At 45.1% G+C, this 15380-nt stretch overlaps 1 protein-coding gene across 9 annotated transcripts in view; it reads right to left on the bottom strand.

Moving 5' to 3' along the window:
* Window positions 1-15380, bottom strand: part of LOC109645038 (serine/threonine-protein kinase BRSK2-like) — a 71405-nt gene that overhangs the window by 21234 nt on the left and 34791 nt on the right. For all 9 annotated transcript variants that reach the window (XM_069527512.1, XM_069527494.1, XM_069527484.1 and 6 more), the window contains exons 2-6: window positions 11460-11554; window positions 4822-4907; window positions 3525-3665; window positions 2853-2969; window positions 749-782 (exon numbers count right to left, since the gene is read on the bottom strand). In XM_069527512.1, coding sequence (XP_069383613.1) covers window positions 749-782; window positions 2853-2969; window positions 3525-3665; window positions 4822-4907; window positions 11460-11554 — 473 coding nt within the window. The remainder of the gene's footprint in view (window positions 1-748; window positions 783-2852; window positions 2970-3524; window positions 3666-4821; window positions 4908-11459; window positions 11555-15380) is intronic.

The following is a 15380-nucleotide window of genomic DNA, read 5'->3' on the forward strand; positions in this document are numbered from 1 at the left end:
AACTTCTCTGCTTCTCAACTCTTAAAGAAAATATCCATGGATCTTCCTACAGGACGACGTCAGCCCCTTCGGATGCTGTCTGCACGGTACAAGACCGACCTGCCTCGTCTGGAGGCGGAGATCAGTGTACGCACTACAGGGACTTCCTGTCAGCAGGTTTACGCAAAAACTACGGGATGAATAACCTCGAAACACGGAGGACGGATGGGGGTGTGTCAGGGAGAAGTTTGGTTTGGATGTGGACGAAGGATCCAGGATCTCTTTCTTTATTACTGTTAGAGAGGACGTTTTAAAATCAACTAAATATAAATAATATTTTCACTATTTCAACGAAGAATTCTTTACAGATCTCGATGTTCGGAGGACGGATGTTTGTGTGTGATGTGGTTCAGCTTCATTAAATTGAACCGAGCTCGACTGAGTGACGTTCTACGCCCTGAGAACATCTCGCCTCTCGCCACACCCTGCGACTGAAGCTGCACAGCTAATGGATGAATCGTGAAAAGCATCATCATTTAGTTTTGGGCAGCCGTCCACGAGAATCAAAGGAGACACGAGGAACATACACGTGAAGAGTATTTTAACCCAGGGCAGGAGGAGGAGGAGGAGGAGGAGGAGGAGGGAGCAGGATGAAAGCTGTGATGTAAGAGATTCTGGTCGGAGCTGCTGTTACTGTATGAAAGAGAGAGAGAGAGAGAGAGAGAGAGAGAGAGAGAGAGAGAGAGAGAGAGAGAGAGAGAGCACTTACCCTGATCACCTCTGGGCAGGCGTAGTGTGGAGATCTGCAAAAGAGGCAAAGAAGCCGTTATGATGCTGGAAAGACTCACAACATTACACACAAAGACACACACACACACACACACACACAGTGATACTTTGAGGAGATGAAAACATTTTCAAACATTTAAAGGAGGAGAAAAGACAAAGAGAAGCCTCAGAAACAAACAAGAGGATGAAAATAAAGAGTTTGAATCCAGAAGCTTCAGTCAAACGTGATCCTTCAGTTTCAGCCTGGAAACGTGAAAACGTCTCCGAATCACATTTCAATCTGTTGTAAAGGGAGCGAGTGAAAAGAAGCTGAAACCGGAGGAACGTGGCGATCGACGACGACAAACCACTGACTTCAAATGAGAAGAAGCAGAGCAGAGAAACACTCGAGTCAAAGCTCAGTCACCGACGACGAGCAAAACATTTCTTCTGTTGGAATAAAACAAAATAAAGAAGAGGAGTGAAAAAGGATGAACGTCGAGGTGGAATCAGCGTCATGTCACGACTGGAGCCATAAAGTTAACGGAGGTATCAGATCCATAATGAAATAATCTCACACACACACACACACACACACACACACACACACACACACACACACACACAGTCGAGCGTCGCTCAGAGTACACACACACTCCATCATTGACACCATCACACTTAATTATGTTAATGTTTGTGAAACCGGTCGATCGGAACCGTTCACACACTCTCGTGTCAGAACACATTAACAACCAACTCATTACACAGCTTCGTCTCGGCGTCGAGCGACATTTAATAAATTACATTAACGTCACAGGAAGTGCAGGAGACATTTGACTTGTTACTCATGCGAGATATTTACAGGATCTTCATAAAAAGTGTCTCTGACGTGTGGAAGAGAAACGGTGGAGGACGGAACACTGGGACGGACGGACAGAAGACATAATGTCTCTGGTCACTGGGAATCAAACACAAACATTACATTACTTTAATCTTCAGCTTGAATCATTAAACCAGAGCCGAATAAATCTTTTGACCTTTAAATTAACTCTGAGGGAGGTTGTGATTCATTACCCCTACTGGCAAGAGGCTGTAACTGCAAGGCAAAAAAAGTTGTCTAAACAAATCAATTCAAAAACCTTTAAAAAACATTTTGAGAGAAGCAGAAGGCCCATTTTTTATTTCATATTTCTATACAGTACGGTTTCACTGTAGTTTCAGGATTTCATTGGAGACACTGGGTTAGATTCAGCACGTCCCCAAAACACCAGAGACAAAGTCCAATGTCCTAAAACTGGAATAAGACCGAGGTTTTTGCTGCAGCCGTGGATCTGATCTGATCTGATGTGATTATATTGACGTTCTCTCGGCCTCAGCAGCTCTGACGGACTGTGTCCCTGCAGCTGTGATGGACGACGCCTCTCTAAAGACAAACTGACTCTGCTGTGTCTCCCTGTGTCTAAACAACACGAACCTCACCGGATGATATTCAATAAGTAACTGCCGTCGCAGCATTTTGGCTGAAAACTCCACTTTCTCTCTCTCTCTGTTTTTGTGTGTGAAGCCTCTCTGAGCCGGAGGAATCCGGCTTCAGTCGTTCCACATGACTGAGTCGGTGAAACGCTGGCTGTGCTGCGGTGGAGCTGCACTGAGCGAACACGCTCTGGACCAGCCAGCGTCCTGCTGCGTTTTCTAAAGCTGCAGCAAAAAGAAACGACTGGGAACTTTTCAAAACTGCAAGATTTGCCCCGTTTCCAGAGACGCAGCATCTTTACACAACTGCCTCAATCACAGAGACCCAGTGAAGCTGCGCTCAGGTGAGTCGGTGCAGAGCTGCACTCAGCACTATTCTGTTCAAATGAACACTAACTCAGGACGACAGTTATCCTCATCTCGGCTCCTCGTTCGCTTCTTTTCAGATGGAACCTCGTGAAAACACATGAACGCTCACGTGCACTAGGGAAAAGTCAGATTTCTAACCAGATTAAAAAAAGGACGGAAGAAGAAACCATTCAAATGAAGGTGAAGGACACAGGATGGGCACAAGCATCTCAGAGTTACATCTCACAAGCTGCGGATCTTCTGCCTGATTGTTCTGAACTCACCCACAGCTGGTCTCCAGCAGACTGTCCCCGACCTGCAGAGACGCCATGCCGAAGTCCGCTATCCTGATGTTGTTCTTCTCGTCTAACAACAAGTTCTCCGGCTTCAAATCTCTGTGGCTGCAAACAGAAGAAAGATCGATTTTCTATGAAACTTGGAGGAAGGACGTGAAATAAATCAGGAGAGAAACCATTTAATCTTCATTCAGTCTGTGACGATTCTGGAGGTCGAGCTCACGAAGTTCCTGCTACAGAGAGAGAACTGCAGCGGAACCTGTGAGGTCCGACTGTCGGGGTGGACGTTCACGTGCTTTTTGCGTCTTTAAAATATGATTTGACTTTGGCCAATGAACTTCTAAGCTTTGGTTGCAGATTCGTTTCAAATGGACTCTGACTCCAGGTCAGTATCAGAGTGAGAGAAATGCATCTCTCTGATTCGTCCAGAGGAACAAACACACAGCAGAGATTCAATCTCGTCCTTCGAGTCCAAACGCTCTCGGCAGACTTTGCTTTGACGTGCGGTCGCTCTTCGATGCTCGGTGAAGCGGCCGAGCGTCGAGGAAGCGAAGGTGAAAACAGAGACGAAGACGAGCCGGAGGATTTAGATCAGTTCCGTTCTGTTTCCGTCTCCGGGGCATCGTTACCGAGCTTCACGGTGAGAAGAGTGGAACGCACCATATGGAGTGACTGTGGCAGAAGTCCAGGGCCGAGATGATCTGTCTGAAGAACTTTCTGGCCTCTTTGGGCGTTAACCGACCCTTCTTCACCAGGTAGTCGAAGAGTTCCCCCCCGGACACGTGTTCCAGCACCAGATACCTGCAGGAGCGGAGAGGGAACATCGTTTACAACACAGCTCACATGTTCAGGGGATAAATCCAAGCTGTTCTCAGACACGTCAGGAGGAGGATCTCTGGAGGAGGAGAGCATTTACAAGTTCATGCAAAATATAATATAATATTTGCATTTTAAGAATCAAGTCGATTAAAGTTAAAATGGAAGAATGCATCAGATTGATTTTAGCTCACGAGTGATTCTTTCTCTTTTTGCCCATGAACATTGTCTGTCACATTTCAACTTTACGCTCCAAATGTAAAAACACATCCGTCCTCTGATTTAATTTATTTCATATTTCCTCTTTGTTCTCAAAATGCATAAGATGAAGGTCTGGACACTGGACCAGAACCTCGGAGCTGCACAAACACAGTAGCTGAGTAAATCCTCAGTTTCATTTCTCTCGGAGCTAAAGAGGCGTTAATAAAATAATTGAGACATAAACTTCGGTGTTTGTCTGCGACGTGTCGAAGTGACGACAGAAACATCGACGTTAATCCCTGAGGCCCGTGTTGCCTTCAGTGTCTGTGGTTTAAAAATGTTTTATCTGCTCCTCTGTTCGTTTATCTCGAAGACGTCGCTGATCCTCGCTGTGCTCCGCCCCCTTCCTCCCTCCCCCGCTGTGATTGATGATCAGATTAAAGGATCCGCTCGAGCGTTTACCTGTCACAGCTATTTAAATTAGAAACATGTTGGCCTGTGATTTGTGTTTGCACACGGGATGACCATCCGTCCCCGTCCGCACATCATTAGGAAAACAAATCCCTGCTCCATTTGATGCCGGCGCCTTTATCAATTATTGAACAGCGTGTTCAGCCACGCCGCTGGAGCACGGACGCCACACGCAGCAGATTAATGTGCACAATAAAACACGGTTGTACATAAAATCCCTGAGATCAAAGTGCCGAAGTGTTCTGCTCAGTCCTGGGTTTTATATTTCACTGTTTTACATGAAGTGAAATAACAAATGAGACGTTTAACAAAAGATGAGAATCAATGAGACACTTCAACTCAACAAACTGAGACAGATTGTGATGATGGTGAACATGTGTTATACAAATCACAACTCTGCTGAACATTTATCTCCTCGATGTCTTTTCTCTTTCAGTTTAGTGTAAATGCAGTATTCGCGTGTACTTACAGGTATTTCTTGTTTTCGTAGACGTCGTGCAGTTTTAAAACGTGAGGATGTTCTATGAGTTTGAGAATCGCTATTTCCCGCTCGACCTGGAGAAACACAGGAGAACAAAACGGTTACACAACGACAACAAAGAGGTCGACAACACACACGAGAACACGTAGAGGTCAGACACTTCGAGTGTGTTTGACCAGAACCTGCAGATGAAACATTAACATTTCTGTCGCTGTCTAAACGCTACAATCGATCAAGCTAGCAGTCAATTAAACTTCCACGTTCTCCATCATTTGTGAAAACATTCAGAACAACGTTCAGAAGATCACGAGGCTGGGAGGCGCTCCAACTCGTGATCATAGTGAAGACGAGCAGGCAGCTTGAATACGTGAGAGGAGACGATGAGCGCAGGAGAAAGACAGAATAAAACTTCATCAGGAACCAGTGGACGATAAAGACTGAGAGGATTTTTGTGGCGTTTTGACGATGACTTTATCTGGTGCGTCTTTTTAACTCCTGTATTTATTAAATGTCTCTTCCAGCTCCCACCACAGCAGCTGCTTTATAAAGATCCATATCTTTATATTTTATATATTTATTTCAAACACGGAGATCGAACTAATCTTGTGTTGATTCGTCCGAGTTTAGATTTTCATCAGTCCTTCAATTAATTATCAGTCATCTGTCGATCAACCTCATGACTCTCGACCGTCTGTCCACAAACCTCTGAGTCATCCTGTCCTCGCTCGGGGGCGGAGACGTGACGGGTTGAAGAGGACAGACGTCACACAGAGACACCAGAAGAAGACATTTCATTTCCATCAGAGCTGCCAGACTTCAAAAGGTCCGTCAGGGACGAGTGATGGCGTCAAATAAATAAATAATATGAGATTTTCTTTTCATCTTTGGCTTTGGTTTCAGAGCAGAGCACCTCCTCCTGAACTCGATTCCTCCTGAACCTCGTCTCCTCCTGAACCTCGTCTCCTCCTGAACCTCGTCTCATTCTGAACCTTGTCTCCTCCTGAACCTCGTCTCCTTCTCAACCTCGTCTCCTTCTCAACCTCGTCTCCTCCAGAACCTCGTCTCCTCCTGAACATGTCTCCTCCTGAACCTCGTCTCATTCTGAACCTCGTCTCCTCCTGAACCTCGTCTCCTTCTGAACCTCGTCTCCTTCTCAACCTCGTCTCATTCTGAACCTCGTCTCCTCCTGAACCTCGTCTCTTCCTGAACCTCGTCTCTTCCTGAACCTCGTCTCCTCCTGAACATGTCTCCTCCTGAACTCGTCTCCTCCTGAACCTCATCTCCTCCTGAACATCACTCCTCCTGAACTCGTCTCCTCCAGAACCTCGTCTCATTCTGAACCTCGTCTCCTCCTGAACCTCGTCTCCTCCTGAACCTCGTCTCCTCCTGAACCTCGTCTCCTCCTGAACTTCGTCTCCTCCTGAACCTCTGACTCCTCCTGAACATGTCTCATCCTGAACCTCGTCTCCTCCTGAACCTCGTCTCCTCCTGAAACTCGTCTCATCCTGAACCTCATCTCATTCTGAACCTCGTCTCCTCCTGAACTTCGTCTCTTCCTGAACCTCGTCTCTTCCTGAACTCTTCTCCTCCTGAACCTCGTCTCCTCCTGAACTCTTCTCCTCCTGAACTCTTCTCATCCTGAACTCTTCTCCTCCTGAACTCGTCTCCTCCTGAACATGTCTCCTCCTGAACTCGTCTCCTCTTGAACATGTCTCCTCCTGAACCTCTTCTCCTCCTGAACCTCTTCTCCTCCTGAACTCTTCTCATCCTGAACTCTTCTCCTCCTGAACTCGTCTCCTCCTGAACTCGTCTCCTCCTGAACTTGTCTCCTCCTGAACCTCTTCTCCTCCTGAACCTCGTCTCCTCCTGAACTCTTCTCCTCCTGAACTCTTCTCCTCCTGAACCTCGTCTCCTCCTGAACTCTTCTCCTCCTGAACTCTTCTCATCCTGAACCTCGTCTCCTCCTGAACATGTCTCCTCCTGAACCTCGTCTCCTCCTGAACATGTCTCCTCCTGAACCTCGTCTCCTCCTGAACCTCTGACTCCTCCTGAACCTCTGACTCCAGCTCCTCCACTGAGCTGTAAGAACATAAATGAATAAAGTAGAAAACCCTATAATGAATATTATAGCTACTCTCTGTCTTTTCCTCGAGCTCTGAGGTTTGACTCCCACATGTCACATGTATGACTCATGCATGATGCAGGTGTGGAGCATCCGACCTGCTGTCAGATGTAATTAGCCTCACATGACCAGACGCTCACAGGGTAACATGGCAGAGGCTAATTAAACACGTGTACAAGGTAAACAGACGCCCCCCCGCCACCGTCCATGTGTGAGCAGCGACGTCCACATTCATTAAGCTCCATTACGACCCACTGGCTTTTTTTAATGTGTGGTAATAAACGGAGGAGACGGAGGAGAAACGTGAGCTGTAGCGGCGGCGAGGCCACGACTGTGACGCTGATCTTCTCCCACTCGCCTCAATTATCTCAGGATCTTCCTCCATCGAGCAGATTCAGCAGAAACGTTTCCAGATGTGTTCACGTCATTAAAGAGCACGGACACATCAGCTTTTATCACGTTAACTCGTTAAGACTTTAAGTTCAGTTAGAGGTTCTTCACTCATCACATATCAGCTCCTGTTGGAAAGTTGTGTTCTCTTATTATATTAAATTATATTAAATGATATAGTAAAGTAGTGTTGTGTTCTCTAATTATATTATATCATATTATATTATATTAAATCATATTAAATTATATTATATTATATAGTAAAGTTGTGTTCACTTATTCTTATATTATATCATATTAAATTAAATTATATTGTATTATACAAAAGTGTTGTGTTCTCTAATTATATTATATTATATTAAATCATATTAAATTATATTATATTATATAGTAAAGTTGTGTTCACTTATTCTTATATTAAATCATAATATTAAATTAAATTAAATTATATTACACTATAAAGCGTTGTGTGCTCTTGTGCTCTTGAAACTTCAGAATTCTTCCTCGTCGTCCTTTTGGCTGCAGGACGCCACTTACTGACCACTGTTTATCTGAGGACCTAGTAGAAGACATGTTCAACTGGGTCCACAGGCTGAAGAAACACGAGTTTATTCAAACTGTATTAACACTAATATGTCCTCGTCTTTCTCATGGTGTCCATCTTTAATCACAGTGCGAGCTCACAGCCAGCAGAGACTCTGTGTTCGATGAGGACTGGGGACAACGATCAGTGTTAGAATCCCGCCCACGGTCAGTGGAGCTGCAGGAGTCGTCCCTCAGACCTTCTGCCAAACAAACTTTGGCCCAAATGTTCTTTGGGAGTCGAGACTCTTCAGACGGTCGTTAATCTTTAGTGCTGATGATTCAACGGGGAGAGTTTTGTGCTGATCTCAGCGGCGGCGCGGCTCCAGCTATGACTCACCGAACGCCGCGTATGAGAAACATGAAGGTGACTTTTGCTTCTGGAACCAGGAAAAGCCCCGAATGCTTCCTCCCACGTCTGAGCTCGACTGGCTGCGAGTCAGACGATAAAAACTTTTTTATTGTATCATCGCAGAACGAACCCAAGCACCTCAAAACTTCAGCGTCAGGAGAGAGTGCCGGGAGCGACCGATTTAAACATCACAACCTGCTGATGCCGGCTCTCCTCCGGCCCACCGAGGGGCCCCGGGCTCCTGACTCACGGCGGCGCTCAGCGGCTCCGTGTGACGGCCGCTCTTAATGAATTATGAGGATTGACTCTGGTTACAGCGCAATGTTTCCAAATCCCTGTTTAATTGAAACACGATGCGGAGTCGAGGGGCGAGAGCGGCGATAAATCAGAACATCCGCCTGCTAATGAAACCGCCATCTGTTGCTATGACGCTGGGGCGATCCCGAAGAGAGGGAGAGTGGCAACGGAGGACGAGAACTTGAGCGCTCGGGTTCCTCCAATCACAATCAATCATGTGGTCAACGCTGACAGCATCAGGTGACGAGACGGAACAACTGAGCATCTTTATGAAACAGAGGAGGAGAGGAGGAAGAGGAAAAGAGGAGAAGAAACAATGGAGAGGAAGAGAAGAGAGGAGAGGAGACGATGGATGAGTGGAAGAACAGGAAACAAAGGAGGAGAGAAGACAGGAAAGACAAATGTAAAAGGGATGTCAGAAAAGGAGGGAAAGAGTAGAGAGTAGAAGAAATAAAGGCAAAGGAAAGGAACAAGATGACAAAAAAGAAAAAGAAATGAGAGAGCACGAAAGGAAAGGAAAGGAGGAGATGAGAGGAAAAAGAAGAGTAAGAGAAAGGATGAAGGAGCAGTTAAAGAAAAGAAAAGGACAGGGAAGGAAGGAAGCGAAAGGAAAGTGAGAGAGAGGAAGGAGATGAGAAAAAAGGGAAGATAGGAGGAAATAAAAGGAAATATGAGGAAGGAAAGAAAGGAAAGGAGACAAGGAGAAAGAAAGAGTGTCCTTCCAAAAAACATGAACACACGTTTGTAGTATTTTTAAAGCATCACACAAATTAATACAAAAAATGATATAGGTCTGTGATCAGCTGATACCACACACACACACGCACACACACACACACACACACTCACACACACACACACACACACACACACACACACACAGCGTATAGAGTCAGTATTGACACCATTAACAGGAGCAGCCACTCGTTGAGGAGATGAGATGAGTCCTGTCAGGCATGAGAGCGGTCGACCTCCTGACGAGCTCACACACACGATCTGCTGCACTCTGAGTGGAAAAAGATTTAATCACACGCGGTCACACTCCAACGCCTCAACGCTGGTTGTGTACTCTCATGTCAAGTGTTTCCTCAGACGGACAAAAGACGCACACACACACACACACGCACAATATTTTCTTAAGAGTTGACAGATCAACATTTTGTCTCCAGTGTAAATTAAAGTGATTTACAGATATAAACTCGGAGCTCGTTCCTCCCCCGATCCTGAAGTCCTATCACCACATCTCTTGGTGCTGAGCTGGTTTTCTGCACTGAATCATAACCTCATGAGCCATTATAATAAAATAGTAAAGGAAATAATGTTTAATAATTATTTATTTATTTAAGGAGGTTCACTCCGACTAGATCTAAAACTGTGAACTCCTCATACACGCCTTCTTCTCCCTCAGCGTGTCTCCGTCTGTTCAAAGGAAATAAACTGTGTGTGTGTGTGTGTGTGTGTGTGTGTGTGTGTGTGTGTTGCAGCTCCATCAATAACGTCTCTGTTAGCTCCTCATGCTAACGTCTCTGTCTGGTCTGTAAATACCAGGTTTGACATGTGGGTGGTGACACACACACACACACACACACACACACACACACACACACACACACTGTCAGGGTCATCAATTCCCTTCATTCCCTTTATTTTTTATCCTCTTCATTGTGTGAGAACACCACGACCATATAGCTGCCTGTTGCCATGACAACAGCAGGGCCCTTTCTAAAATAAAACCGAGGCGAGAGAGATTAGAGGAAGCTGCTGGGACGACCCCCCCCCCCCCCAACACACACACACACACAGACACACACACACACACACCCCTCCTCCAGGCGAGAGGAGCCTCCTTCACCTCCGCTGGGCACAACCAGATTATTGGTATGATTACTGATGTGGTCAAAAGAACGAGAACTGAAAGCTCACTCTGCTCACGCCTCCACCTACTGTCTCTTTATCGAGCTTCACCAAACTACACACGTTCACAGTGTCCTCTGAACAAGACTTTTTTTTTTTAATCTGTGAATTATTCTCTGGGAAATCAACGGAAATGTAAAAATCCTGGAATGTTTATAAGGTAGAATTTCTGATTCTGCCCCTGATCCAGATCTGCACCAACATCTGTTTCCTGATCAGAAGTTTTCCTCCTCGACAAACTACAGGAGTGAAAACAGAACCTGGAGGTAAAAAGACGCAGGTTGCATCTGAGGGAGAATCAAGCCTGTAACCAGTCAGCTGACAGATCTGTGACGAAACAAAGGTTTCAATTCTCTTCAACAACATTTATGGGATGTTTCTCCCCTTGACGACCAAACACCTTTGTCCACTGTCTTCATGTTAACAACCAATCAGGGTTAACTGTGGGAGCAGCTGTTTCCACACACACACACGCAGCTGATCGTGACTCACTGGCGTCCGTCACTCTGCTCATGTGACTCATCTCTGCTGGTTTTAGCTGCGTCCAGCTGTTTGCAGGTGTAGGAGGACGAGGCGGAGCAGTGACGGTGATGATGCCAACACCAGCTCGTCACCATGCGACTCACAAACACCTTGAATTCTACCTGCGCCACATTTCCCTGCGTGTGGGTGAACGGTGCAGAGCAAAGTATTAAAAGCACATGAACGAGGTGACGTGTTCCTTCACCGTGAACACGCACAACGTCCTCTCTCTCCACCAGACGTGGATTCATCCGCCGCTGAAGTGTCCCAGAGGAACATTTGTATCGTTGACAACAATAAAATATCCAGAATAATCCTTTAAGAACTTTGTGCCTGAAGGTTCAGAGATGATCTAATTTCACGGGTTTTGAATTAAAAAACAACAGCTTGGGAGCTTTACACTTCAAATACAATGAGTCGGGGGTGTGATGTGTTCATGTGTCTCACCTTCATTAGAACGGACTCGCTGAGTTTCTCTCTGTTCACAATCTTCACGGCGACTTTCTGACACGTGACGCAGTGGACGCCGAGCTTCACCAGACCTGAAACACACATTGAATCCACATCAAGTCACAGTGACAACACATCGTGAGGACAACAGGAGGGAGGACGGAGAAGAGCAACGATGGACAGACAGGATCATGCTGCACAGAGTTTTAACGTCTTTGTCCGGAATTTATAGGCAGTATAGAAAACGTCTGATAGAGATGAAGACAAATGAAATGAGGAGTTATTGTCAGTAATGGTAGAAGATGTGAGGAGACATGTTGTGATCATTGTCCACGATCAGCTGACACCAGGATCACGATCTACGACCTGCAATCAAAACTATCATCGATAAAAAATACTTCAACTATGATCAAATAAATGATTCTGTGTTGAATGAAGATGAGGGACGTCCCTGGTTCCACTTCCTGTGTCTCTCCCTGCGATTCTTACAGAAAAATAAAACTAAGGACAAAAACTAAAAAGTTTCCACTCTGTATTTTCTCAGGTGTGTGTTTCATTGTGTGCGTCTCAGCCTCGTCTCATTACTCCATCCGTCTCCATCGACGCTCTGAGTTCACTCCACTCTGTACTGAAGGTCTGCAGGTGAAGCTCCTCATTACCTCACGCTGCTTCACACACACACACACACACACACACACACTGTCACGGGAGACGAGTCTCCACTGAGGAAACAAGCAGAGTCGTGCACATCGGGGCCGTCTGTGCCTCTTTCATGTCTCCGGTTAGAGACCAAACGTCCTCCCAGGCGACATTCACCACGTCTCACTGATGTCAGAGCAGCTGGAGAACGAGTGCAGCTGTTCATCACAACACAGAGCGGAGGAGTGACACCTTCACCCGTTCACGAGAGGAAGAGAGCGGATGGAGGGACGGAGAGAAAAGAGTCCAGAGCGAGCGGGTGAATGTCATTTTCCTCGTCTCTAAATAATCATTCTTTAGCAAAAGAACGTGGACGTCTGTGAGTCCTTGAGACGTTCTGAAGACGACGTGTTCATGAGGCAAAGATGGATTTTTTGTGAGACCACAGTGACCTTTGACCTTTAATCTCCAAATCTAATCAGTTCATTTGCGCCGGATGTATTTAAATTCTCTTCAGGCATTCCTGATCACGTGATCGACCACGTGAGGTCACCGTGACCTTTCGACCTCGTCTCCGAGTGAAAACATTTCCTCAAAGTGTTGATTCACACATCACGTTCACACGGAACCTGGACATTGAAAATATAATACCTCTGGCTACTGAGGCATGAACACAGAGATAAGCACATATGACGAGTTCCAACACGGACTCAGATCATGGCTCAGACGTGTTTCCACGTGTCTGAGCAGGAAAATCTCTTGTATCACAGATTTAAGTTCCAGCTTCATGGATCCACTGGGGATTATAAGAACTCCTCCACTAAAACCACATCAGAGCTTCAGTAATGTTCGGCTTCTCACATCATTTCTCCACTGACTGATTCTTCTCAGCGTGAAAACCACAGAAGCACTTCAGGTTTGACATCCTTCATTGTTCGCCTCAGTTATTAGAATCGTTATGTTTCTACAGTAATAATCCGACATTTTCACACTGACAAACGTCCTCGTTTCTACTCGGCGAGTTCATGAAGCTTTTACTACGAGTCGCCTCGATCGCCTCAGTCCCTGTGCGTTGTTTTATAGATGTGAAGATACTAACAGAACAATAACCAGCAGAAAAAGACGTTAAATGGAAGATGAATGAAACTGACCCGACACTTTAAACCGTGCAGCTGCGTTTGTCTCGTTCTGTGATGACTCAAAAAACTGCTGCATGAGTTTAAATATGATTTATGTAAATATGCAAAAGGTAATTTCTTCAATTATGGCAAAAATAAAATGAAAAGATTAAAATGAAATAACTGTATTTTATTGCTGCCTCGCAGTAAAGATGATGTTTGTTTGCTCTCTCAGTTTAAAATTGATTAATTGATGAGCTGGGATCATTTATCACTATATTAATACCTGCTCGTCTATAGATTGTATAATGGTCACTATGGCAACAGGAAGAGGAGGTGAGGGACCCAGTCTGTGCTCGACGCAGGAACGTATCCTCACACAGCTTTGATTTTATTTTTGACCTGCACCGAGGAAGCTGTGAGATCATCACTGTTGTAAATCAGCAGCTTCATGACATTAAGAAGTCAAACGGAAACTGAACTAACTGGAGTCCAGTTCGTTTTAGCTGAAAACAGGAAGTTATCGCTGGTTGTAAAACGTCAAGTCGCTCAGCCACAGAACGTGACGAGTCAAACTCCTCCCATATCAGCTCCACTGGTTCTCCTCCATCTGCCGCCTCATTATCTCCTTTAAAACTCTTAAACAAAACTTTGTTTTATTGTTTTTATTTTATTGTTTTTATTACAATGCATTTAATCAGAATTATTATTTTGCATTGTTTTATTTCATCCATTGTCTCTTGATTTTTACTTTTCTTCTTTTGTGTGTGTGAAGCACTTTGTAAATGTTTTTTTAAAGTGATATATAAATAGAGTTTGTTATTATCATGTTTGGTCATAAGCAGACTTTTATTTTACAGAATAAACTATCCAGACAAGGTTTGCATCTCTTTTCATGAATGTTTTGTTGGATTTGTGTTTTCTTTTTGTCGTGGTTGTGTGATCTTGGCTCTCGTTGTGTCCCAGAGAAGCTCCTGGGTAATGTAGTCCATATTGTTCAAGACCTCTAACTGAAAATTTTCTTTTAGCAGCCAGCTGATTTACATTTATACTAATATCTGTGTTGCAAGAAATAAAATCATCGGCAAATAATTCCTTCCTTTTTTAATTTAATTTCTCTGGACGTTAACCGGAGCTTTTGTTCTGTCGCAGTCTCGACTAATTGGAACCAACACACCAGCTGATAATCACGTTGAAGAAGTGACCGGAGAGCAACAGTCCCCAGAGGGGTTACAGCGAATTAGCATAGCCAGCTGGAAGGCGCTAATAAGATAGCATTCATGGCTAAATAAGCAGAGCAGAGAGAAACGAACCAACAGCTGAGACGAAGCTTTAATTCATGTTCAACGCGTTTTTTTATCCAACGAGAAAAAATATTGTCTCTGAAAACTTGTGACGTCATTATTTTTTCGCTTTCATTCAGTTTCACATCGTTTTTGTCAGAAACACGAAAAAAAGATGTTCGATGCTTCGAATTCAAAAAGTCTGTGCTGACGCGATCGTGGGGCGGAGCCGAGGTATAGAGGTCCCGCCCATACACATCAGCTCCACAGAAAACTCTTCCAGCGTCGCTGCACATTTAGTTTTTATTTTCTGTGGATGAGGACGTTTCTTCAGCAGGACTGAAACATTTGAAGTGAGACAGCTGCTGCTTTACTTTTCTGTCCGAGAGCGACACGTTGGCGCCGTGTCCTTTCCACGGACGGAGGTTCAAGAGAAACAAACTGAAATCGGCAGAAACGTTCTCCTGTGAAGAGACAAGTGTCAGGAGAAGAACTGAAAACACTGGATGGAACATTGTTCTCGCAGAGAATCAGGCGCTCGTCGACGAAAAGACTTAAAGAACAACACAGAACTCGAGCCGTCGCTGGTGATCAGTGTTGTTTGTGTGACCCTCAGACGTCTCGCCCCTCAAACAGTGACGAACAGTGCTGTCGGCGTCACGTTCGATTCCTTTAACCGTCTCCTCCACTCCGGAGGACGATCGGCCTGATTTCAGTTCTCTGGACGATTGTGGAGACGCACAAATACACAATCGAAATGAGAGGACCGATGCTGCTGGTGATACCGTAATGATGTTACTATGGAAACCATATGAAGCGCTTCATTCTACACCGCCCACCTGACAACACGCCCACGTCAGACTCCATCTACAAACCAA

The sequence above is a fragment of the Paralichthys olivaceus genome, chromosome 1, assembly GCF_024713975.1.
Source record: "Paralichthys olivaceus isolate ysfri-2021 chromosome 1, ASM2471397v2, whole genome shotgun sequence".
Taxonomy (NCBI): Eukaryota; Metazoa; Chordata; class Actinopteri; order Pleuronectiformes; family Paralichthyidae; genus Paralichthys; species Paralichthys olivaceus.